Source organism: Patiria miniata, unplaced genomic scaffold (assembly GCF_015706575.1).
Source record: "Patiria miniata isolate m_02_andy unplaced genomic scaffold, ASM1570657v1 HiC_scaffold_21, whole genome shotgun sequence".
In the NCBI taxonomy this organism is placed as follows: Eukaryota; Metazoa; Echinodermata; class Asteroidea; order Valvatida; family Asterinidae; genus Patiria; species Patiria miniata.
In genome coordinates, this window is record NW_024037060.1 from 7,472,338 (window position 1) to 7,499,700 (window position 27,363).

General features: G+C 40.2%; 2 protein-coding genes and 1 pseudogene across 2 annotated transcripts; all 3 read right to left on the bottom strand.

Moving 5' to 3' along the window:
* Window positions 1-1,180: 1,180 nt before the first annotated feature.
* On the bottom strand, window positions 1,181-8,735 carry LOC119729793 (immunoglobulin-binding protein 1-like). The gene is made up of 8 exons (XM_038202535.1): window positions 8,600-8,735; window positions 6,821-6,933; window positions 6,273-6,411; window positions 5,335-5,514; window positions 4,338-4,508; window positions 3,657-3,796; window positions 2,531-2,655; window positions 1,181-2,054 (listed from the first exon to the last, which is right to left on the bottom strand). The coding sequence occupies exons 1-8, from the start codon at window positions 8,720-8,722 to the stop codon at window positions 2,014-2,016; spliced, it is 1,032 nt and encodes a 343-aa protein (XP_038058463.1). The 5' UTR covers window positions 8,723-8,735; the 3' UTR covers window positions 1,181-2,013.
* A 2,423-nt stretch (window positions 8,736-11,158) lies between these two features.
* On the bottom strand, window positions 11,159-14,767 carry LOC119729535 (scavenger receptor cysteine-rich type 1 protein M130-like). Its single transcript, XM_038202137.1, has 4 exons — window positions 14,331-14,767; window positions 13,578-13,699; window positions 12,071-12,530; window positions 11,159-11,725 (listed from the first exon to the last, which is right to left on the bottom strand). Exons 1-4 carry the CDS (start codon window positions 14,383-14,385, stop codon window positions 11,397-11,399), a joined length of 966 nt encoding a protein of 321 aa, XP_038058065.1. The 5' UTR covers window positions 14,386-14,767; the 3' UTR covers window positions 11,159-11,396.
* A 1,184-nt stretch (window positions 14,768-15,951) lies between these two features.
* Window positions 15,952-18,995, bottom strand: LOC119729868 (annotated as a pseudogene).
* Between the last annotated feature and the right edge of the window lie 8,368 nt (window positions 18,996-27,363).

The following is a 27,363-nucleotide window of genomic DNA, read 5'->3' on the forward strand; positions in this document are numbered from 1 at the left end:
CAATGCTTGCGCGTGCTTCGCTGAATAAAAAAAGGGAACTTCTAATTTGAATTTCCTACTTAAGAAGCACCGTTGGAAAGGCCTTCTTTTGTTGATTTCTTCAAAATGACAGCATGCCAGTAAGAATAATTTCACAGGGAGTTTAGTCCCCTTACTATCTTTCACCCAAGTATGTTTTTTCAACAATAATTACGCCAGTTACTTTTTGGATAGCTGCAAATGATGGACTGATCTGCTCTTTCCTTTTTTTTTTACGCAAGGCTCAAGACCATGCACTGAACTAAAGTTGACAAAAACACACACAAATAATGATACATTCAAATCACATTATTGATCTCGAATAATTTTTTTTTTTAAAGACACTGAAATATGTACTTTTTTTTTTTTAGAGTTTAAACAGCTCCCTGACCTGTGAACTTGTCTGTGACGACAAAAAGAGAGGGAAATTATGGACAGATATCTGTACCATAGAAGGTTATCTGTCCTTCGGAAGACACAAACCACAATGGAATCCACTATACCCCATTATCATGATGCACTGTAATAGGAACTAGGTACACACCGTTTTACATGCACTTGTACAGAACAAACCGATTTTGAATTAAGGAATAAAATTGCCAGAAAGCAGAATTTTGTTAAGAATCAGACAAGAACAATTTGAGACAAGCTAATTTTTGTTTGGGTTGCACTTTATCCCATTTATTTATTAAGTAGTACATGTAATAGGTAATACCGTATGCAATGAATAAATTACACATGTACATTTTTTTCCCATGTGAAGAGCAGTGAAAATGTCAGACAGCTATTAAAACAAAAGTGAATAAAATGTGACATGACAAATGTAGTTTTGACTGCGGCCTGTGTTTTCTTTTAATCTTATTTGCGAAGGTCAAATGTGAAGCAACAGCAGGGGGCAAGTTCGCGCAAGGACTATAGTTAACCATTGGTCGACTAACGCTTGCCCGAACTCTGTCTAGTCGACGATGGTTAACTACGCTAGTCGACTATTTGGAACCAACCTACTGGGGTTGGTTGCTTCGCTGGTAACCAATAGTCGCGCGCGTTCATAGCGTACAGCAGGGAGCCAGGATCCAGACGTTTTGCAATGACATTTTCACCAGCGTTCGACTAGTCGTTCGCACTTTGCTATTAGTGCGTAGGCGTAAGGTATGTCACAAATCAACCACTAGTCGACTAATGGTCCTTGCCCGAACTTGGCCAGGGTACTGCCTCCCATGGTTTGGATCCTATGTGACGCCCAGAAAGAGATGTTGTATTGAACCCAACAAATGGGTTAAATGGCCTTCCATTATCCTACTCAAATATTTTCAAGTGATTTTGGTCATGGAGTCTTTCGAACACGCCAATTAGCAATGACGATCATTTTCAGCCATTCCACTACCTTTTGGCAGGGTATACTGAAAACAATCACAAAAATCGCCAGGAAGAATTGGCCTTCAAAAGAAAGGCAATAACATGTTTTTTTTTTTCAATTTATTAAAATGATTGAGACTGCTTGAAGCAATTTGCAAAACATACCAGCCCACTTAAATAACACTTTATATGCACAATGATAGCAATGTTTTGCATAAAGAATTGCAAGAAGACTAACATGATATGGCAATTTATCATTCCTGCTGTCCTGATTCGCTTCTGTAATAGTGAACATTGGACTCGTCAACAGCTGTTTTCAAGCACCGAAGTGTACAACTCGGATGAAAAAAACCAAAGATTTTAGTTCCTTGTGACACTACAGCGCTACAAAAGGACCGAATCCTCGATGCCTCATGTGTTCAGTGCAAGTTTCATCTGATACTTCCCGTTGAAACTTCACTTGTCCACAGACACATTTTTAACAAAAAGCCAGCCTTTGAAGGAATGCCCATCCGAAATACTGGCGATTGAGAGATGCTGATTGCCTCTGAAGTCCTTTGGGCTACTAGCTTTGGCTGGACTTGCGTAAATGATAGAAACCAATGTTGACGGTCGACCAATCTGCACGGCTGACGCACTTCAACCCATGTTCTCTCGATTTCCGCAGCCACGTTTGTGAGCTGAAAACAAAAACACAATAAGTGGCCTCACTGAATTCAAACAAAATTGCTTGAAGAATTGAAAGTAAGTAAAGTCTGTCACGAGCCAATGTGACCCATCAGGCCAGCGTTTATCTCCGATTTCAGTAGCATGAAACGACTGGGAGTATTTCTATTCCCCCTGGACGGGATGCTAGTCCATCGCAGTTACTCCCCAGCTAATGCCGGTACCCATTTATACTCCTGGGTGGAGAGAGGCAAGTGGGGGTGAAGTGGCTTGCCCAAGGACACGACATGATATGGCCAGTAGCTGGATTCAAACCCCTGACCCTCTGATCATGAGTCACAAACCCTAACCGCTAGGCTACACTCCCCCAAGGAGGTGACAGAAAAGGAAGAGATGTGTTTAATATAAAGCTGCGTGTTTAGAGACACTGTTGTTCTCCCTGATTTTAAGCTCCTCCTTTGTTTAGGATATCTGTGCCGACTTAACTTACTGTCTTTAAACTCGTCCAATTCCCTGGCTTTCCTGAGAGCCTCTGGGTCGTCTCTGTCAACAGCTTCCTCCTTCTCTCGTTCTCTCCGTTCTGCCTCCTCCCTCTGGCTGGCTGGAGTTGGATTCCTGTGCAATAGATTGACAGTTACAATAGGAAAGTGGTGTGACTTTTTTTTAAGCTAGTACTTTCTAGTATTTAAATTAATAATATTTTTTTTACTAGAGGAGAGATGTCAGATTTTAAAACATCTGATAAATTAATGAAGGGTTAAGACGGAGTAGAATGGGGTGGGAGAGATTGGTAGATTGAATCTAGTGGGGTGCTGTGGTCCAATGGTTACGGTGTTCGACTCGTGTGCCGTGGTACATGGGTTCGAATCCTGACCGTGGGAACATGGTGCTTGTGCTCTTGAGCACTTTACCATTATTGCTTCGTCCTTCGGATGGGACGTAAAGCCGTAGGTCCCGTGTGTTGTGTAATGCACGTTAAAGAACCCTGTAACACTTATCGCTAAGAGAAGGGGTTTGCCCTGGTGTTTCTGGTAGTGGCTGCAATATGTGCCGCAGCACCTTGTGAACCCTTGGGTCTCATATTTCTCATAAACTTTATTCACCTTTCTTTAATAATAGACATAATTTCCAGCGCCTTGAGTACCTAATTGTTGGTAGATACATGCGCTATATAAGACTCCGGTATTATTATTATTATTATTAGTCTAAAAATTTGTAGTGTATTTTGGTGATTTAATTACTAGTAATAGAATGACCAACGAAATTTTCAAAGAACTTACTAAACATAAACCGGAGCAGGAATGGAGGAAATTTAAAAACCATACTCTGGCTCTATCAACAGACCTATCAAGCTCTATGTTGGTACTCTCCCAATTTTTAAGGTCCTGTAAAGTTGTACCAAGCCACAACATCTACAATGCTCTATGGATATGGAATAGCCCAAAGTCATGATTCTAGAACATGACCAAGACAGCAAACTCGGGCAACGGTAACTTGAGACCACTCGGGAAGGATACAGCTTTTTCTTACAAATCATCAAATCAAGCTAACCTAGTCATTTACAGTTTTGTAGTTTACTGATACATTTTGATTTCTAGATGCATTTGATGACTTACTGTGAGTTAGGGAGTATCTTTCCTTCGGCTATTTCCTTTTGGTAGAATTCCTCTAAGGTCATTGTTGGGACGCTAGGGTAGCCTGCACCGAATACCTGGGCCTGAATTGCATCCCTCGTCAGAATAAAGGGCTTCATCGGCTGTTCAGTAATAAAAAGATTAAAGGTGCGTTTACTTCAAATATGTCATGCAGTACATAACATTCGTGTACTGTCATAGAAAATGGCATTAAGTAAATTCATGTCATCTGTTACAATGCGCACATATCTTGAATGAGCTATAAATAAATATAATATTGTGGTAAATGGTGTGATATTTAGTGCACAAGTGCATCAATGGACAGTTCCAGATTTGGTCATAGGCCCCCGCCCACCTTTGGTTTATGCTTGTGACCAGGTGGTCGCCTGACCAAACGAATTGTATAAACCAATACAGGAAAGATCCATTTTGACAAAGAGAAAGACGTGCAGTTTCGGGTGCCACAGTGAGTAATAGTCAGGTCGGTTTCGGGCGCCACAGGGACTAATGTGTTAGTTAAAATATTGGCATTGAGCTGAAACTATTGGTTTGTTGTTGACTGCAACCCTGATTATGCACAGTGTTAACGAGCACGAGCTCAGAATTTTAGTTCAAAATTGCGGCTCTTGGTAATTTTTTGGGAATGGTCTGTTTGTCCTGTACCTGTCTAGGTTTCTCTTTTGGTGGTTTGGGTTCTGCGTTGGCGCCCTGCTCTTCTTGTCTTGACTTCATCTTTGCCATATGCTGTAGTATCTCTATCTCCTGCTGGACACCAGCCAACTCCTCCAGGGCCGTGCTGACCCACGTCTTCAAGCACAGGATGTAGAATTCTCTCTGAGCAGGATGTCAAAAAGTGGCACTTGAAAACTACTGCTTGTTACTCAGCATGAACCTTGGGGAGGGGGTGCTGGTGGATGAGGGTTCATGTGGGGGTTAGGGATGGGATGTTGGGGGGGGGGGGGAGTGGAGGGGGCCGAAAGTAAAGTGTAAGTAGCAGTATCTAACTTGCTTTATAACCAAGGTTTTCAAATAAAATAAATAAATTGTAATGCACAGCACTTTCCATCGTATCAACAATCTCAAAGCGCTTTACAATTAAATTGCCCCGTTCATCGTGCCACGAGACTACGCGGCAGCCGATATCAGCTATCTCGACCCTCACAGGTACCCATTCATTCTCCTAGGTGGAGAGCGGCAATTGTGTGTCTTGCCCAAGGGCACAAACACCATGTTCCTGGCAGGGTCCGAAACCCACGCACCATCGTACACGAGTCAAACACCGTAACCACTGGACCATGGCAATTCTAGGGGTCCTGCACTCTTACCCACACAATAATCAACGCCTCCTTTGTGGATCAAATACTGTTGGATGGGATACAAGTACATGTAAAAATCAAAGTGACTTTGCTAAAGGGCACAAATCAAACAGAGGTACTTTAACCAGACTTCCCAATGATTCTGCCATTTTTGTGTTGGTAAAAACTCCCAGCCGTCAGGCAACAATTCCCTTCAAATTCTAGCCCACTTTATTGTCACATTGACTGGTATGAAAAACCGGTAATGCTGATCCTAAAATGAGTCAACACAGCCCGACAAAGTGAGAACAAGCTGGCCAGGGAGACTGCTGCGAATGGCCGGACGGACTGCTTCCAGACTTTACCTGTGCATCTTCAGGTTTGTCTTTCATCTGAGATGGAGTGCCTAATGCCTGCATTTTCCTCTCCATCTCCTTGGCTTGCTTGTAGCGGCGTATCTTGTCCTCTCGGTTGGCCTGCATGGCTCTCAGGTCAGGCCGACCGCTCGGGGGTTGTGACCTGGCCTCTTGGTCCTCTGGAATCTCCTGTGTCCGGGAGTCAGAATGGTTGATTTTATTTTAATGACTGTAACTCCTAGCACTAGCAGTGCCTTGTAGTAAACACACACATGCATGTCCATTTGCTTGACTACAGTTCACGCGAGGTATATGCTTGGAATATCTTGGGTCACACTGCCCGAATTCCCAAGACTGAAATTGATTCGGAAAGATTTCCATATACGAAGTTCACTCAACACCCTGTGTACAAACCCTATGAGATTGGACTGAAAAATTCTAAGTGTTTTCTAAGCAAATGCTTGTATTTTCTCACTGCTCAAATTAACTTTGATGACATGAAATTGCTATCTGGGGGCTTGTTAGTCAATACAGAGGAAAATTAGTGAACTTCGTATATGGAAATCTTTCCATTGATTCATCTTGTTGATAGCACACTGTTGACAGGGATCAGGACAGGCTGCTTAATAAGGGAAACACAATCCTTTGAAGACTAGGTTTGTACTGTTATGTGCACATTTAAATGAAAGTTATTTGTGTATACTCTGAACCATACATGCACAAAACAATGCATGCAGTGTGTCATGCATATTGAGCTCTTGTGAGCGATCACACATTGCCAAATACTGGGCCCAAAATACTGCTCAGCAAGTTGATGTGTTAAGCGAGAAACACCCGGTAACCAGTCACACCCAATATACATCTCATGATATGTTGGCTGGTATTCTTTTTTTGCTAAGCTAACCTTGTCTGAGCTTAGCGCCCAAGTTAAACCCACAGTGACCCACCTCTTCAGTCACACCATACTGTCTGCATCGTCGGAGGAAGTCTTTGAAATACGTCTTGCTGCGTTCCACCACTGCTAGTCTGTCTTCCCCCGTCAGCTTGAGGGTGAGGCTGCCTAGTAACGCAGGCAGAAGTAAGTATCTGGGGACACAGGAAAAAGATATTTTCTTGACTTAATAATTTAACTCAAATATCTAACCCTCAATGAATCTGCAGACATTACAAACTTCTTTTCAGAAAATTGCTTGGAGGGCATTCCATTTTTCTTTGGAATTGAGTTTTGATTTAGGGACAAGGTTAATCTGCAGGAGGTTGGACAGCATTCACTCGCCAGAAATAATGTAGTATCCAGACGCAAACTTCTTTGGTTGTGTACAAAGTCTATGGAGAGTCGAGTGTAAAATCAAAGTATTTTCTAACACAAAATTGGAAATGTCAGTCTCAGATTCATGCCTTTTCATTCAACATTTCTGCAGTTGCTGACTTTTGTTGAGATAATGTATGATGAAAAAAAAAGTGGCGTCAGGATGCAAGAGTCTTTCCCACTCACCGTATATCTGTAGTTGGCAATTCTTCCAGTTCTTCATTAGAGCTGAACAGGTTCAATTGACTGACCATGACTGTGGCTTGCTCTAACATCTTGATGGCCTTGTGCAGTGCATCCTTGCCAAATACAACAAATCCATTATGAATGATGTTATCAGTCAGTCTGAAACAGTTCTTTTCTCTTCACTCAGGTTGAACTAATCATGAGTAGAAACAACGACTAACGTTAGTTAACATTTAAACTGTTGTCTATGGATAAAGTTGTCTTCGCAATATTAAGACAAACAAGGCAGTGGCTATAGTTACAGCAGCTGTAACGCAATTTTCAACTGCTATTGTTACGGCATTGCAAAAACACAATTGCGAATCTATATCAACCGCCTGACCTATAGTATTCAACGTCAGGATCTTTGGCTCTTGGAACCAGACTAGGCCTATCACGTATCAACCAAATGGTTCTCGGATTTTATTTGCCTTTAAAAAAAAACGCGACAAGAAAATTGGCGATCACAGTGCGATGTACATGATGTACCGTGAAAGCGCAAGGCGCATTTTTGCATATCTTGGTTTTTGAGTCAGTTTTCGGTTCGTCATCGTCGTCTTTCTTCCTTAATTTCCCTTTAAAATCAAAGCCCTGCCAGTCTTTATCCACAAAATTAAACCTGCTGATATTCAAGAAGGTGTCATACTGTTCAGATATATGACAAGAAATATCAGAATGTCACTTTTGAGTGTCATTTAGTCAGCTCTTTTGGTGAGTCTTATATAGGAATGGAGTCCTAAAAGTAAGGATTACCAATATTTCTCAGTCCCAGATTCATGTCTTATCATCATTTTTGCAATGAATGACCTGGAAAGAATGTTGCAACCTGATGCTGCTTTTTTCTCCATATATCATGTCAATGAAGGTCAGTCATTGCAAAAATGGGAGTCATTGCAGAATACCCCGCCACACGGAAATACAACCCTAAATTCTCTGGCTACGAGGTTGGAATCACTTGAAAAGAAACAACTCAAGTCCATTGCCAGCTACGCGGATACTGAGTGGGGGTCCCCTTGAGAACGAAGCAACACAATGAATGGGAGTTGCTGAAAAAATTCGAAGTCCAAACCAACTACCCTGTTGGCGGTTACGCGGATACGAAGTGGGAGTCCTTATAATGCTTGAGAACGAAGCAACACAAAAGTAATGGGAGTTGCTGAAAAAATTCGAAGTCCAAACCAACTACCCTGTTGCAGGCTACGCGGATACGGAGTGGGAGTGCAGTGGAGCATGACGCATAGTACATACATGTCGCGCTGAGAAGGTTTATTGAGGGCAATCAACCGTGACTCCGTAGCCGGCTACGAGGTGCATAGATCGAGTGGTGGGGTATTCTGCAATTGTGCCCAAAATGATGATGAGACATGAATCCAGACTGAGTGAGAAATCTATCTAATTTTGTTAATAAATATTTAGAAAATTTTCTTGACTCTTCATAGACTTTGTACATAATCGCTGAGGTAGCGTCAGGTTGCATTGTGATGATATATGAAAAAAAGTGGCGTCAGGTTGCAACATTTTTCCACTCCAGCTCCAATGCTTAAGCATGGAGCTGGAGTTACTTAAACTAGTAGTACTACTAGTACTGCATCATGTGCAAGCGCAAGCATTATCGATCGCGCCGTTCGTGTACAAATAGGTCCTAAAACGAATTTACACGAATTTACACAACTGTCATTATTACGGGTAAATCTTCTGCAAATTAATGTTAAATAAAATATTTTGACAATTTGTTATCACCTGATAAGACTTAGAATTTGTTGGTTCATCAGAAATTTCAAGCTCTTGCTGAATTCGCCAAGAATCTTCGAAAATTTCAGACAACTTCGGTGCGTCGGAAACGTCGTCTGCCTTTTCCGCCATGTTGAATGGCGCCCTCTACTACCCATCTGCAATATTAAAATAATTAATAATCACGCCGCTGCTGCCGATACCTTTTTTTTCTGAGAGACTTTATTTGTGTTTTTATGATGACACTGTCCGGTAGATTTTGTAGACCCAGCCAATTTCGAACCACTATATTTTTGATTTTCCTAATTAAGACCTAATTGCCGCGGTGCACTCTGCATAGATTTTGCAAGTGATATAATATGAGAGTATATAGGCTGTACGTTGTAACTGAAAACCCGTCAAAAACGGCGTAGAAACAGATAGTAGCTTGATTTTTTATTGGAAGGTTTCTATTTGGTAATGATAATAAAATCTTCTGCCTAATAAAATATTAGCTTTACAAAAGTAGGCCTATACTTCACTTTTGATCTAAACTTTTGAGAGACAATCTAAGATTGTCAAAAAATTCATCTGATTTTTTCCAGAAGCTGCACAATAATTTCAGTCGCCATCGTGGGCGTCGATATTGGTGGGGGGGGGGGGGGGGGGGGGGGGGACGGGGGATGTTCCCCGCGTTTAATTTTTTTTAACTGGGGGGCGGGGGGATATCCGGGTATCGTTTGTCCACTCCCCACTTTTTTCGTCCCGAATAAAAATTGTAGCCTACATTCATGGGCGTCGCGAGGGGGGGGGGGGGGGGCAAGGGGGGGGGGCACTTGCCCCCCCCCCCCCTGGAAAAGCAAAAAAAAAAAAAAAAAAAAAAAAGGATTGAAAAAAAAAGAAAAAAAGAAAAGAAAAAGAGGCGCAAAGACAAAGTGGTGTCAATTTAATGAGTTGGGGGGGGGGGGGGAATGTCCCTGCCCCCTCTAAAACTGATAAATCGAGAATGTTTTGAGAAATACAAGCATTTTTTGGCAAACATTTTTTTTGCCCCCCTCTAGAAAAAATCCTGGCGACGCCCATGCCTACATTTGATTCTGTAGCTCAGAATAGCTGATTCAATGACTCCAAAGTCGAAAATGATGTTTTAATGATGATCTGTTGCTCAAAAAATTTGTTAAAATGGTCAAAAAATTGCCACATATCGCACGTCTAGATTCCTAAATTTTCCGGGGCCCTAAAGTGGGCCCCGAACTACCGTTAGGACTTCGCTTTGATCAAGGTATGTCCCCCCCCCCCACTTTTGAGAAGTGATTGACGCCCTTGGACTCGCAATAATTAGTAGACAAAATAGTTTGTCATACTTACGGTACAGCCCCCTGCAGACAGTAGCCACACAACAATGTTGCGACTGATGAAACTAATTTTGTTGGGTTCTCCCTCTCATCTCACTGTTCGTCTGATCGTTAAAGTGAGCCGTTTGGAAAAATTCCAGCAAAGCCAGACGAGAACTATCATATAGTCGTATCAGCAGCTCTTCCGGAATTTGCAACTTGCCATAAATTAATGCTATAGGAGATTCCAAGCAATCTTTGAATGTAAAAAAAGAAGTAACATTCATGAAATATGTAGCCGCGTTCCAGGATACATGAGCGCACATGCAAGAATAATTGCAATTCTCAATGTAAACGCGAATGGTTTTATTTCTGACGTACGAATTTGACATTGTTCGATTCTTTCGGCATTTTAAATACCTGCTCTAGGGAATACGCGGCATATAAAACACGGGAATGATACATGTTTTGCTACCCTGAACGCACATGTTCGCAAAGTCTTAATCTTTCAAGGTATAAACCGCAGTCAGTCATTTAGTTTCTTTCGACAGTTAACTTTACCAGCTATCGGCACCCGAATAGGGAGGGACAGGTTTCTGGGAACAACCTTCGGGGAACGAAAATATCTTTTTGTAATAAAAAGAAGAAGATCTTTTAGTTTTTACTTGGAGGCAACACAACTGGGAAAAAGTAAGACATCTTTTAAGTTTTAATAGTTACTTTATTTTGTTCATGAAAGCATGCAGAGTACACTCCTAAAAATTGTGTTTAGCAAATTAACTGAATCTTGCTATCTTTTTGTAAACATAATTATGTTTAGATGCTTAACAGTACGTGTCCAACTCCTAAACATCAATGTGCAATTGCTAAACACTACCCCATCAATATTCTAAAAATGTTAAATATTTGAACGTTGTGTAGTATTCAAACATGTTTACAAACAGATGGCAAGAGAGTGTTTAGAAAAATGAATGTATGTACAGTGGCGCACTCCAGGATTTGGCTGGGGGGGGGGGGGGCTCACAATGTTTTTTTTCTTCATATTTTGAGCAGTTAATTTTTTCAAAAAATATTGCCCAAAATTTATGGCCGCAGTTTTTTTTTTTTTTTGGGGGGGGGGGACTATTTTGACGTTGGTGGCGCCATTATACTGCTTGCAAATAGGCCAATATCACCAAGGTCAAATCATGGGGCTAAAAAAAAATTGCCAAAACCCCCCAAAATTGACAACCTCTTGGGGGGGGGGGGGGGGAAGCCCCCGAGCCCCCACCTTGGGTGCGCCACTGTGTAGGCCTATGTACATACTTGCCAGCTATCCTCAAATATAGTCAATAAGCTAAATACGTGCATCTTTTCAACACCTCTGTCATGAAGTGTTCATAGTTCGGTTATACATGCACTACCTGCATGAGAATACATGCTGCTATACAGATTAATAGCGTCAAACTAAAGCATAATAACTGCATGTTTCTAAATAAGTAACTCTCCGTGGCTTATTCATCCTCATCCTGACGACAGATGGCGCCAGCATCTTGGGCGTGGCTACATGCCGGTTTCTGCCAGCAATGAGTCGGGCAGTCAGCCAGTAGACTCTCAGACCCATCACAGGTCACTCCCTTCATGTGGATTGGCCCCTCCCCCTGGCCGAAGTGAGCCCCGGACTTGGCTTCCACAGCCCCGGAGAATCCCAGCTGACGACAGACGACCTGGACGTCATCCGTGTCCCAGTCATTGTCGCAAACTGTCCCCCAGGTCGCATCACGGTAAATCTCTACTCGTCCGCTGGCGGCGTTCGAACCATCGCCAACCAACCGAACCTTATCTGGTAAACAAATATAACTTTCTTTAAAACTTGAAACACTTTGTTTGAATTTTTTGTTTTTAACAAAAGCGATTGATTGAATTATATCATTTTTTTAAAGTCATGTTTAACTGCATGGACAAATAAGGAATACTGTTGAATGTTTCAGATTTGGAAAAGAAATAAGATGAAAAGAAAGTTGAAGTATTAAAAGATAGACTTGATATCGGATGAAGATCTGTCTCATCAGAATGACGAACTATATAGTGCCTATAATTATGATTTTAATGACAAATGAAATCCTGCTGTGAAGACAAACTGTTTTGGTATTAAAATACGAGAAATAGTGGTAACGGTCTTTCTTACTGAGTTTTGGTTGGCAAACCACCCCGGCCACTTGTGAGGTATTACAGGGACGAGAGCTGGTACAGACAAACGGGCAGTCAGCCAACCGACTCTCCGTCCCTCGACACGCCACACGGTTCATCACGATCGGTCGCTCGCTCTCTCCGTAGAACGATCCCGTCTTGGCCTCCACTGCTTCTAAGAAGTTGCCGAGCTGACGACAGACGACCATGGCATCCTGGATGTCCCAGTTGACGTCACAGACTGTCCCCCAGGTCCCATCGTGATTGATTTCCACCTGACCGCTGAGTTCGTCATCCCCGTCAACCAAACGAATAGGTGCATCCTCAACAAGTTTCAGGTCGTACTTCCCTTGTGCTCCCATTCGATAAATATTTCTGTGCCCATTGTCCCATAACACGTAAACTTTGCCGCTCCTGAATTCTGTGACGATGCTACCCTCACCAGGCGGATTACCGTCCTGCCACAAAGAGTTGTGTTTTGAGGAGGCAGTGAACCTTAGCATAAAATATTACATGTATATTTCTACCAACCAGCAAATCAATCATTCAACCCCACCCCCCCCAAAAAAAACCCCACCCACAATCAATATATGGCATTATAATACTCCAATCAACTGAGCGACTGACCGTCAAATAAAATGTAAATAAACAAACCAACACCACCTTAAAGGAGGATCATTTGCTTTTTATGCATTTTCTCTATAGTTTGTAGCAACAAAACTGTTCAAAATTTAAAGGGTGCATTATAACAACTAACTTGTTGAAGTTTCAGCTACGGTAGATTGCATAAAGTATGAGAAAACGGAGAAGCCTTTTCCCATTTTTTTTTGGGGGGGGGTGTAAGGATTCCGTTGCTGATGCACGTAAAAAAAACCAATTGGCCAGCGAGCACATTATTTTGAAACCATGCACCTTCAATGTTATTTTTCTTCCAAACTATACAATTTCAGGTGCAATAATTTCACACCAGTTCTGTTTTCGCTTGGGGCAAGCTTTCTGTCCTTAAATCGGTATAGGCACTTTTCCGGGTAATTGGAAATGATCCTACGTTGCTTATACTGTGTTCAAGGCAGTCGACTGTCCCTGCGATTGCAGCGCAAATTAATGGATCCAGTTTGTATTCTCGGCAACCGGCGCGTACACGTTCTAGACAAGGTGCTTTTCCCCTTTCCTCATTCGGCAACTGTATCGTACAGCCCGTATCCCACTCCGGCTTAACCCACGTCATTGAACAGTTAATGGCAGTCGGCGGACTGGAGTACTGTTCTTTAGCGGGGAAAAGGAAAATGACTGGGCCTAAATCAAGATTTTGAAAGACAGGCGAAAACCCGTGAAGATACACCATGGTGGGTCATAATTATAAAGCTTTCTCTAACTTCCGTTTATTTCACGTGACAAGTTTTCAGTTCATGGGCAACGGAAAACCACATGTGACTTTCGTGAACTTGAAAAGAAACCATCACTGAATTTATGGACAAACAAACGATGGACATTTGGATTTGTACCTGATTTGGATAGCTCCAATCTGGTCCACGTACCACCCTGGTACCAATCGTAAACAGGCTGGCTATCTCGGATTCACTGAATGGTGGACCTTCTTCGCTTATGGGATGGGCGGAGCACAGTTCTGACAAAGGAGGAATGTAAATGTTTACACAGCGCATTTCCATGAAAAAATACCTTATGCTCTCTCACATCAGCATTCAATCGTCATAAAGAGTCCTTATAGATCTTGATACTCGATCATTCGGTTAATTAATAAGTTCAAGAAAATCCAAATGGTCTTTAAAATCAACGGTTTTCGTCGAAACTGAATGAAAATCCAGCCAATGTCGACGAGTATAGCATTAAGAGGAATGCAGATCAAGAGTTCCATTTCATGGGTTACATTTTTGTAACGTTTGTATTCAATTTCGTTTCAATGGTATATATGTGCTTTTTTATTCGAAAAAGGGAAAATTTCCGAAGAAAAATCCTGAGATAAAAAACTCATTTCGTGGCGTAACGATGTGCCACTGCTGAGTCACTTGATTGGTCTTCACACGAAAAGTGCTTACGGTAAATAGAAAACACTAACACCACACTATGTTGTCCGATGAAACTGCTAGAAAAGTTTCTGATAGACTTCAAAGACCGAATCGAAACTTTCTTCATATAGGTGACCTCTAGGGCTTGCCAAACAAATTCTATTTCCAGAAGCCATCACAATTATTAACGAACCAGTAAAGACGAATATGCATCAATAGTTCAATACTTACGGTAAATGACTGCAGACAATATCCACACAGTAATGTTGCGACTGATGAAACCCATTTTGTTGTTTGGAACTCCCTCTCAATGTTTGTCCGTCGAATGATGTAAGTGAGCAGTATTGGAGAGATTCTGGCAGACCCAGATACCGATCAAAGAATTTAAGTATTCCACGAGACGATCAAAATGCTGTCAGGGACGACGCAGCCGCAGATCGCGCCTTGCTATGAAGTACTGTTGATGTAGTGTATTCGAAACAAAGTATGTTCAAGCGCATGACTTCCAACCAAATTACATGATACATCAACCCACATAGCTGACATTCTTCTTCATCTATATCTGGATACATGGCAACAGGCCAAACTTGGCCTATGACGCCAAAGTATGTTTTTTTTTAATCTATGGTTCCCATAGTTTCCGACCTTCGAGGTTGGTCGGAAATGAGAACCATAGAAATAAAAAGAGACGCCATAATGATAATGCTTAATCTTCGGTTGCAGTCATGAAAACTTGGACACATCTACACTTCATCCCGGACTTCCAAGCATACGGGCAAGTAATACTTGGCGCATAAATCGACCTAAAAGACACGCACTCTCGGGTCATACCTTTCAAGGAATAAACGGCGATCAGTATTATAACGGTTCCGGAAACCCTGGCTTCTCTCCGGGTTTGGTGTCAGGGGATTTATAGGCCTCTGACTTGGGGGCTATGTGACTTACTATGGGTCCCTGTTCTGATTCACAAATATCAAATCCTATAGTTTGAGGTATTTTGGTCAGAGTATTTTTTTGTGGTTTACGCATGAAAAGCTTGTAAACGGTGCTAAAACCAGAGATGAATCCGAATTGGATATGAAGCCAATGTTTCGACAAACCCATCGATTACGTAATTGGTGTGTCCAGCGATTTGTGATAGCATCCGGATGCAAGGGAGGGGATGTGGGCCAGATCACGTTTCTAGATGAAACCTTTGAAGATTAAGGGAGTATTTTCCCAACATAAGTACTGGTAAGAGAAGACATTTTAATAAGTTAAGTTGACCGTGGAACGCGAAAGGCAGGACAATTTTTTTTTTTTTGGGGGGGGGGGAGGGGATGAAACAGTTTTAAAGTTTAAATATTTGTCCGTTACTCCATTTAAAAAATAGCATTGGCAGGGGAGATATGGGCCTATAGTAAATTGTTTGACTGTATTGCTAGAGCGATAGACTAAAAATTTGTCTTAAGGCCAAAAAAATAATAAGTCGGTCTCTGGTCAGCGCGCGCGTCGATTTTAAGCATGCGCGTGGATCTTTTTTTTTTCCAAAATGTTCCGCGGTAGCTCCAACAGCGCCCTCTATTTCCGCATCTCCTCAATTTTTTTACCAAAGAGCACCAAGGAATGGGAAATTGCACCAAGGCAAATGATCGAAAACACCAAGGCAAATTATGGAGGCCACCAATGTACATGAGGACACCAAAAAAGCAAAATAGTACCCACCTTGTCTGTACAATCCAAGCTGAAAAAAAAAAAGGAAAAAAAAAAAAAAAAAGCCGCGTGGCCGCGTCAATTCCGGAACTTTGGTCTGACCAGAGACCGAATATTTTTTTTTTTTGGCCTAACACTAAACGAACTTGAATTTGAGTATTTGTGAGCTAAATATGATTTTTTTCAACACATCATTCTATCATAGAATGAGCTTGTGAATTACGAATTTGCTTTAATATACATAGTCTTTGAATAAATGCTTCAGCTGATTATGTTTATATTAGCACCAACCGAAGCCGTGATAACCGTTTCATGCCTTATTCATCCTGACGACAGATGGCGCCAGCATCTTGGGCGTGGCTACATGCCGGTTTCTGCCAGCAATGAGACGGGCAGTCAGCCAGTTGACTCTCAGACCCATCACAGGCCACACCCTCCATGTGGATTGGCCCCTCCCCCTGGCCGAAGTGATCCCCGGACTTGGCTTCCACAGCCCCGGAGAATCCCAGCTGACGACAGACGACCTGGACGTCATCCGTGTCCCAGTCGTTGTCGCAAACTGTCCCCAGGTCGCATCACGGTAGATCTCTACGCGTCCGCTGGCGGCGTTCGAACCATCGCCAACAACCGAACCGTATCTGGTAAACAAATATAATTTTCTTTTAAACTTGAAACACTTTGTTCGATTTTTTCTTCTTCAACAAAACAGCGATTGATTGAATTACATCATTTTTTAAAAGTCATGTTTAACTGCATGGACAAATAAGGAATACTGTTGAATGTTTCAGATTTGGAAAAGAAATAAGATGAAAAGAATGTTGAAGTATTAAAAGATAGACTTGATATCGGATGAAGATCTGTCTCATCAGAATGACGAACTATAGTGCCTAATTATGATTTTAATGACAAATGAAATCCTGCTGTGAAGACAAACTGTTTTTGGTATTAAAATACGAGAAATAGTAAGGAGTGGTAACGGTCTTTCTTACTGAGTTTTGGTCGGCAAACCACACCGGCCACTTGTGAGGTATTACAGGGACGAGAGCTGGTACAGACAAACAGGCAGTCAGCCAACCGACTCTCCGTCCCTCGACACGCCACACGGTTCATCACGATCGGTCGCTCGCTCTCTCCGTAGAACGATCCCGTCTTGACCTCCACAGCTTCTAAGAAGTTGCCGAGCTGACGACAGACGACCATGGCATCCGGGATGTCCCAGTTGACGTCACATACTGTTCCCCAGGTCCAGTCGTGATTGATTTCCACTTGACCGCTGAGTTCGTCATCCCCGTCAACCAAACGAATAGGTGCATCCTCAACAAGTTTCAGGGCGTACTTCCCTTGTGCTCCCATTCGATAAATATTTCTGTGCCCATTGTCCCATAACACGTAAACGTTGCCGCTACTGAGTTCTGTGACGATGCTACCCTCACCAGGCGGATTACCGTCCTGCCACAAAGAGTTGTGTTTTGAGGAGGCAGTGAACCTTAGCATAAAATATTACATGTATATTTCTACCAACCAGCAAATCAATCATTCAACCCCACCCCCCCCCAAAAAAAACACACCCGCAATCAATATATGGCATTATAATACTCCAATCAACTGAGCGACTGACCGTCAAATAAAATGTAAATAAACAAACCAACACCACTTTAAAGGAGGATCATTTGCTTTTTATGCATTTTCTCCGATTAGTTTGTAGCAACGAAACTGTTTAAAATTTATAGGGTACATTATAACAACAACTTGTTGAAGTTTCAGCTACGGTAGATAGCATACAGTTTGAGAAAACGGAGAAGCCTTTTCCCATTTGGGGGGGGGGGGGGGTGTATCTAGCTGGAAAAACAATTGGCCAGTTAGCACATTATTTTGAAACCATGCACCTTCAATATTAGAAACCATGCACCTTCAATGTTAGTTTTCTTCCAAACGATACAATTTCAGGTGCAATAATTTCATACCAGTTCTGTTTTTGCTTGGGGCAAGCTTAAATTTCTGTCCTTAAATCGGTTTGCACTTTTCCGGGTACTGGGAAATAATCCTACGTGGCTTTATTGTGTTCAAGGCAGTAGACTGTCCCTGCTATTGCAGCGCAAATTAGTGGAGCCAGTTTGTATTCTCGGCGACAGTTAACGGCAGTCGGCGGACTGGAGTACTGTACTATAGCGGGGGAAAAGGAAAATGACTGGGCCTATTAAATCAAGATTTTGAAAGACAGCCTGAAAACCCGTGAAGATACACCATGGTTGGTCATTATTATAAAGCTTTCTCTAACTTTCGTTTATTTCACGTGACAAGTTTTCAGTTCATGGGCAACGAAAAACCACATTTGACTTTCGTGAACTTGAAAAGAAACTTTTACTGAGTTTATGGACAAACGATGGACATTTGGATTTGTACCTGATTTCCATGTTGCCAATCTGGTCCACGTACCACCCTGGTACCAATCGTAAACAGGCTGGCTATCTTGGATTCGCTGAATGGTGGACCTTCTTCACTTATGGGATGGGCGGAGCACAGCTCTGAAAAAAGGGGAATGTAAAGGGTTACACAGCGCATTTCCATGAAAAAAAATACCTTATTAAAAAAATCGAATGCTCTCTCACATCAGCATTCAATCGTCATAAATAGTCCTTATAGATTTTGAAACTCGATCATTCGGTTAATTAATAAGTTCAAGAAAATTCATATGGGCTTTAAAATCAACCGTTTTCGTCGAAACAGCCAATGCCGTTGAGTAGCACTCATGGTTTACATTGTGTTAACGTTTGTATTCAATTTCGTTTCAATTGCATGTGCTTTTTGATTCGAAAAAGGGAACATTTCCGAAGAAAAATCCTGAGATAAAAACTCATTTCTTGGCGTAATGATGTGCCACTGCTGAGTCACTAAGTCTTGATTGGTCTTCACACGAAAAGTGCTTACGGTATATATAAATAGAAAACACTATCACCACACTATGTTGTCCGATGAAACTGCTGGCAAAGTTTCTGATAGACTCCAAAGACCGAATCGAAACTTTCTTCATATAGGTGACCTCGAGGGCTTGCCAAACAAATTCTATTTCCAGAAGCCATCACAATTATTAACGAACCAGTAAAGACGAATATGCATCAATAACTTGTTTCGTAATGGTTTGTCATACTTACGGTAAATGACTGCGATGATCCACACAGCAATGTTGGGACAGATGAAACCCATTTTGTAGCAGGAATTCCCTCTCAATGTTTGTCCGTCGAATGATGTAAGTGAGCAGTATTGGAGAGATTCTGGCAGACCCAGATACCGATCGAAGAATTTAAGTATTCCACGAGACGATCAAAATGCTGTCAGGAACGACGCAACCGCAGATCGCGCCTTGCTATGAATTAAGGCTGGGCGAAACAAAGTATGTTGAAGCGCATGATATGTACCAGGTAAAAACATTACCAATCATGACTTCCAGTCAAAATACATGATACATCAAACCACATAACTGACATTCCCTGATTGGAAAGTGTAATGGATCCCTTTTAAATCTATGGTTCTAATATTTTCTGACCTTCGAGGTTGGGTTGGTCGGAAATGAGAACCATAATTTATATAGAAATATCATAGAGACGTCGTAATAATGCCTATTATCTTCGTTTCTTCGGTTAATCAGTGATGAAAAATTTGATATACCTTCATTTCATTTTACTTGGTGCATAAATCGACCTAAAAGACACGCACTCTCGGGTCTTATACCTTTCAAGGAATACACGGCGATCAGTAATATAACTTTTATGGAAACCCTGGTTTCTCTCCGGGTTTGGTGTCAGGGGATTTATAGGCCTCTGACTTGGGGGCTATGACTTACTATGGGTCCCTGTTCTGATTCAGAAATATCAAATGCTATAGTTTGAGGATATTGTTCAGAGTATTTTTTTGTGGTTTACGCATGAAAAGCTTGTAAACGGTGCTAAAACCAGACATGAATCCGAATTAGAGATGAAGCCGACGGATGTTTCGACAATCCCATCGATTACTTATTGGTGTGTCCATTTTTGACAGCATCCGGATGCAAGGGAGGGGAAGTGGGTCAGATCACGTTTCTAGATGAAACCTTTGGAGATTAAGGGAGTATTTTCCCAACATAAGTACTGGCACTGAAGAGAAGACATTTCTTAAGTTAAGTTGACCATCGAACGCGAAAGGCAGGATAAATTGGGGGGGGGGGGGGTGAAACACATTTTAATGTTTAAATGTTAGTCCGTTACTCCATTTACAAAATAGCATTAGCAGGGAAGATATAGGCCTATAGTAAATTGTTTGACTTTATTGCTAGAGTGATAGACTAAATTTTCTTCTTAACAATAAAACAGCCTTGAACATGAGTATTTGTGAATACATCATTCTGTCACAGAATGACGTTGTGAGTTACGTTTTAATATACATAGTCTTTAAATAAATGATTCAGCAGATTATTAGCACCAACCGAAACCGTGATAACCGTTTCACGGCTTCTTCATCCTGACTACAGAGGGCGCCAGCATCTCGAGCGTGGCTACATGCCGGTTACTAGCTTTCTCCCAGCAATGAGACGGGCAGTCAGCCAGTAAACTCTCAGACCCATCACAGGCCACTCCCTCCATTGGAACCCCCCTCCCCCCCCCCCCCCCCCCCCCCCCCCGTGGCAAAAAGAAACCCCAGACTTGGCTTCTACAGCCCCGGAGAATCCATGTCCCAGTCATTGTGGCAAACTGTTCCCCAGGTCGCATCACGGAAGATCTCTACGCGTCCGCTGGCGGGGTTCGAACCTCCGCCAACCAACCGAACCGTACCTGTAAACAAAAACTATAAATTAATTTACAATTGGAACCATTTTTGAGAAGCTATACGTCTACAGCTTTTGAAAACAAAACAGAAACAGTACAGTTATTTGACTGACACAAAACACACGGAGTTGATTAAGAAATCATTAGGCCTATGATGATAACATGTGAATTAAAAATAAATTCACCACCACACCCCTAACTAAAAAGAAAAGAAAACGAAAACGCTTAATACACTCACAGACAAACCAACGGCACTATTCCCATAAACTGAGTGACTGCTTGACCAATTAATTTTTTAAATAAACCAGCAGTAGCACCAATTTAAATGTTCAAAACTGTAGTATATGTATGTAATCCGGCAAAGTATTTCCCCTTTTCCCAACTGTCCCCAACTGTGATACAGGGTGAGTAAAAAAAAACGAAAACCAAATGTCGGCACCATTGTTTTAGTGAAGTTCTGCATGTAGCACTTTTAAAATCTAGGAAATGAAAGCCCAATTCATAAGCTTTGTTTTGGTACAAGAATAATTCAAATTACTCATGTACTTTTCAAGTTACGGAGTTTTAAACACAACTACCCGTTTTTAAGTTCTGTCCACGGATCACAAAAAGGTTTTTCAGCAAACGATAACAAATCACATAGGGATGTGTGTGAATTGTTTTCGTTTTGCTGAAAGAACGCACACTTTTGTGTGATTTGTGGACAGAACTTTAAAACGGTGGTTGTGTTTAAAATTCCGTAACTTGAAAAGTACATAGGTGATTTGAATGATTCTTGTACTAAAAGAAAGCTTATGAATTGGGATTTCATATCCTTGATTTTGAGAGTACTTTATGCAGAACTTCACTAAAACAATAGTCCCAGCATTTGGGTTTCGCTTTGTTTAACTCACCCTGTATAGTATGGCGTGTCAAACGTTGCAATATTCAATATTTTGCAATCTATATGTTGGATGTTCAATATGTGTTTGTTATCTTTTACATTTATATGCGATGTTCAATATAAGTGTGCGATGTTTTTCATTATTTGCGCGATGTTTAATATATATGTGCGATGTTTAATATATGTGTGCGATGTTTTACATTTATATGCGATTTTCAATTTATATGTGCGATGTTTTTGACGATATATATGTGCGATGTTTTCAATATTATGTTCGATTTTTTGTATTAAATGTGCGATGTTTTTCGATACAACTGTGTGTGTTCACTGTTGTTCTACAATATATTTGCGATATTCTCAAATATGTGAGCAATGTTTCACACATATGTTTGACATTTCGAGCTATTTGTATTTGATGTTTCATCGGTATGTTTGCATTCGATCTTTTGCAATATGCATTTGATATTGCCCTTTTCGTTCAATGTTTCTTTAAGAGTCAAAGTCTGGTTACTAGATCGCAAAAGTCTGACTATTTTGCCTAAAGTCAGTGTATGAGACGTCAGGGGATCGCGTAAACTGATTAGAGCCAGACCTAAATGGTAAAAACCGGACTTGTGGGTAATTCTTTAAGCATACGCATTATGCGTTCATCATTGTTTGGGCCGTACCCCCAGCTGTGCCTGTACTACCCATAGTGTTATGTGCATCATCTAAGCATTGAAGAGTGCATGACACATGGTCTGAGCTCCAAGGCCGATGTGCACCTGTCCCGTTTAATGATCCAGTTACCTGATAATTTGTTAGCATAAGCTGATGTTAAATTGGGCAAAATTAGATGTTTATGAAAAAAAAATCAAATTGTAAGGGGTTAACCTTGCATTTTTTTTAAAGCAAAATCGGGAAAAATCAGATGTTTCTGGAAAATTGCAGATTGTATGGGGTTAGATGTTTATGAAACGTTTCAAATTGTAAGGGGTGAACATTGCATATTTTAGCGAAATTGGGCAAAATCAGATGTTTCCGAAAAATTTCAGATGTAAGGGATTAAGGCCAAACAAAAAAGTCTCCGGTTTCTGGTATGCGCGCGCGTCGACGTAGCAATGCGCGTCGGCAAAATGAAAAAGTTTTTATTTTCAATGAACGATGATGTCTCAAAATCGCCAAACTCACTGGTTTGACTGGAATCCTGCTGCTGCAAAATTTTAACGTGTTTTTAGATGGGGTTATGATCGAGAATAAGCTTTATGTGGCCTCTCTGGTCTCCCATAATATTTGCACTAAGTTTAGTCGGGCACCATTTGCAGTCATCAGCCGACTTTTGAAGCAAAAAAAAAAACCAGGTAAAAAAAAACAAGCCGCGTACCGCACCACTTTTTGGGCAAGCTCCAAACCAGAAACCGGAGACTTTTTTTTTTTGGCCTAACCTTGCTTTTTTAGTGAAATTTTGCAAAGTTAGATGTTACGAAAAATTTCAAATTGAAAGGGGTTAACCTCGCATTTTTTTTAAAGCGAAAATTGGAAAAAAAGTCAAATGTTTCTGGAAAATTGCAGATTGCAAGGGGTTAACCTTGCTTTTTGAATACGATTGGGGAAAAATAGATGTTCATGAAAAAAATTCAAATTGTAAGGGGTTAACCTTGCATTTTTTTGGGCAAAATAGGACACAATCAGATGATTCTGGAAAATTGCAGATTGTTAGGGCTTAACCTTGTATTTCTAGCAAAATTGGGCAAAAAGAAATGTTTATGAAAAATTTTAAATTGTATACCTTGTATATTTAGTAAAATTTGGCAAAATCAGATTTGTATGAAAAATCTAAGATGGTAAGGGGTTAACCATGCTTTTTTAGCAAAATTTGGAGCATATTTTACTAAAATTGGGCAAAATCAGATGCTTCTAAAAAATCCAGATGTAAAGTTTCCGCAAAAACAGCTGTTGAAAAAGAGTCCAATGTTGAACTTTACTGAGTCTGAGGTCTATCGAGGGGACGATCCTTATTTCAACTCCCGGAGATTCGCTGACAGTCTCTATTTTTCTTTTTAAGAAAGTCGAAATAGCTGAAGAGGGAGGTGAGAATCTATCTGTGCCCAGATACAAAGAGTAGAAATCTACGCGTCTGCCTTTTAAAAATACACAATTGCTGTGTTCATTGTTGACGGTAATGATCCGCCTAGCACACGACTGTTTTGCACATTAGGCTGTGTTATGCAGCTTCCTAACAAACCAAACACACTGGGCTCATTATATCGACTTGTTTTTACCCATTAAGGTAAAGCAAATGGACCCAGTAAAGACAACTTTTCTCAGTTTAAGGAAAATTCTAAGGTAACGAAATGGCCGAGTGGTTACGATTCGTCGTCCACGGTTAGCGGGGTCCCGGGTTCGAATCCCGCTGGTGTCTTTTTGGTTTTTAACATATGAGTTCAATTATTCACTATAAGATATTTAATTTCCCGTCGTAAAGTACCAACAGTACCTTAGCTTAATCGGTAAGCACTGCTGCTGGTACTGTCCGCGAGTTCCAGGTTGGCGCCTTCGTACAGGTTCAGGGCATGTGGTCCACTCGGAGGATCAGGGCTTAGGGGCCGCCCTGTTCCTCCCTTAGCTCTTTGCTTTTACATGGTGCCTGGCCCTCCGGGGTTATATGGATGGATAGGGAAGGAAGTGTGTATTGGTCGGGGACGCCGAGACCCCGGAAGAGAACTAAGGGATCGGCTGGGGCATTGTTATGGCTCAGACCGATCCCTGAAAGCTTGACTAGCACATAACTTTTTGATTTTTTTACCCTCTATCTTTTATACTTTGGTTTAGTTTGATTTCTACAGCTGCTCGGCAGGTCTACGGGTAGTATCAAAATTGAATCAAAGGTGTATGTCATAAATCAATGAATATTTCATAATTGACTATAATCAAAACGGAGTTTCGTTTGATCAATTTGACTATCATTATATAATGACGCGATTGCCAATTGACGTAAGAAACGCCATAAATTATACCGGGAAAGAATAAAGATGTACATTGTAATATAAATATTATTTATACATCTTTCAAATAGCGTGTCTTTAATTGTGAGCATTCCAAACAATACAGTAATTCGCAATAGTAATAGAATGGTATATGATAGCACGATCATTGCGTCTCTATTAAATTTAAAAAATATAATTTAGGCCCCTATGTGTGAAATATTCTTTGATTGACTATGATCTTCCATACGAATGAGTTAATTCGCAAAATATAGCAACAACAAAAGAGAAAGGAAAAAGAGAACATTCCTTTACCCTAAAAACTGGAAATATAATTTGTTTTGAAAAAGTCAAATGGGACACCTTATGTATTGATTTAACAGTTTGCAAGGGGTTAACCTTACATTTTAGCAAAATTGGGAAAAATCAGATGTTTCTGGGAAATTGCAGATTGTATGGGGTTTGATGTTTATGAAACATTTCAAATTGTAAAAGGGTGAACCTTGCATATTTTAGCGAAATTGGGCAAAATCAGATCTTTCTGGAAAATTTCAGATTGTAAGGGGTTAACTTGCTTTTTTAGTGAAATTTGGCAAAATAAGATGTGTATGAAAAATTTCAAATTGTAAGGGGTTAACCTTGCTTTTTTAGTACAATTGGAAAAATTTAAATGTTTATGAAAAAATTCAAATTGTCAGAGGTTTACCGTGCATTTTTTAGCAAAATAGGGCAAAATCAGGTGTTTATGGAAAATTTCAGATTTTAAGGGGTTAACTTTGCATTTTTAGCAAAATTGGGCAAAGTCAGATTTGTATGAAAAATCAAAAATTGTAAGGGGTTAACCTTGCCAAACTAGGGCAAAATCAGATGTTTCTGGAAAGTTGCAGATTGAAAGGTGTTAACTTTGCTTTTTTACTGAAATTTGGCAAAGTTGGATGTTGATGAAAAATTTCAAATTGTAAGGGGTTAACCCTGCATTTTTTTAAACGAAATTGGGAGAAATCAGATGTTTCTGGAAAATTACAGAATTGTATGGGGTTAACTTGGCATTTTTAGCAAAACTGGGCAAAATGAGATGTTTCTGAAAAATTTCAAATTGTAAGGGGTTAACCTTGCTCTTCGAATTGTTAGGGGTTAACCTTGCATTTTTTAGCAAAATAGGGCAAAATCAGGTGTTTATGAAAAAAAATTCAGATTGTAATGGGTTAACCTTGCATTTTTAGCAAAATTGGGCTAAATCAAATTTGTATGAAAAATCAAAAATTGTAAGGGGTTAACTTTTGCCAAATTAGGGCGAAATCAGAAGTTTCTAGAAAATTGCAGTTGAAAGGCCAGGGGTTAACCTTGCAGTTTTGGCACAATTTGGCAAAATGATATTTTATGAAAAATTTCAAATTGTAAGGGGTTAACCTTTGCCAAATTAGGGCAAAACCAGGTGCTTATGAAAAAAATGCAGATAGAAAGGGGTTAACCTTGCATTTTTAGCAAAATTGGGCAAAATCAGATGTTTCTAAAAAAAAATCCGATGTAAGGAATTAACCTTGCCAAATTAGGGCAAAATCAGAAGTTTCTAGAAAATTGCAGATTGAAAGGGGTTAACCTTGCTTTTTTAGTGAAAATTGGCAAAGTTAGATGTTTATGAAAAAATTCTAATTGTAAGGGGTTAACCTTGCATTTTCTTTTTTAGCAAAATAGGGCACAATCAGATGTGTCTGGAAAATTGCAGATTATAAGGGGTGAACCTTGTATATTTAGCAAAATTTGTCAACATCAGTTTTGTATGAAAAATCTACAATTGTAAGGGATTAACCTTTCTTTTTTAGCAAAATTTTGTGCATATTTTACTAAAATTGGGCAAAATCAGATGTTTCTGAAAAATTCCAGATGTAACGGATTAACCTTGCTTTTTTTTGTAAAATTGGGCAAAATTAGATGTTTATGAAAAAATTCAAATTGTAAGGCGTTAACCTTGCATTTTTAACCAAAATCGGGAAAAATCAGATGTTTCTGGAAAATTGCAGATTGTATGGGGTTAGATGTTTATGAAATATTTCATATTGTTAGGGGTGAACATTGCATATTTTAGCGAAATTTGGCAAATCAGATGTTTCTGAAAAATTTCAGATGTAAGGCAGTAACCTTGCTTTTAAGTAAAATTGGGCAAATTGAGATGTTTATGAAATTTTTTCCGATTGTAAAGGGTAAACCTTGCATTTTCAGCTTAATTGGGAAAAATCGGATTGGGCAAAACAGGATGTTTCTGAAAAATTTCAGATGTAAGGGATTAACCTTGATTTTTTTAAGCGAAAATGGGGGAAAAAATCAAATGTTTTTAGAAAATTGCAGATTGCTTTTTGAATAAGATTAGGAAAATTAGTTGTTCATGAAAAAATTCAAATTGTAAGGGGTTAAGCTTGCATTTTTTTAAGCAAAGTTGGGAAAAATTTTAATGTTTATGACAAATTTCAAATTATAAGGGATTAACCATTAATTTTTAGCAAAATAGGGCGAAATCAAGTGTTTCTGGAAAATTGCAGATTGTTAGGGCTTAACATTGTATTTTTAGCAAAATTGGGCAATCATGGGCACGAATTATTGTATGATTTAATTGGAGGCAGAAAGTAACCTATTTGGTGAAGAGGTTTTCACAAGTATTTTTGATAAAAAAAAATGTTTGTATGCCGCTTGTGCTTAGTATAACTTGTCACATTCGGACGAATACACAAGCATTTGAAGCCTAAATTAGCAAATGTGTTATCCTTTGACATTTAATAATATATTGTGAAGGACAGCGTAGACATATGCCTAGTAAACAATGTACCTATACAGAATCGTTCTAAAATCTGACCACTAAAGCCCAGGCCATCCCGAGGTTTGCCAAATTTAGCATTCGCAAGGTTAACCCCCTTACATGTGAAATTTTTCAG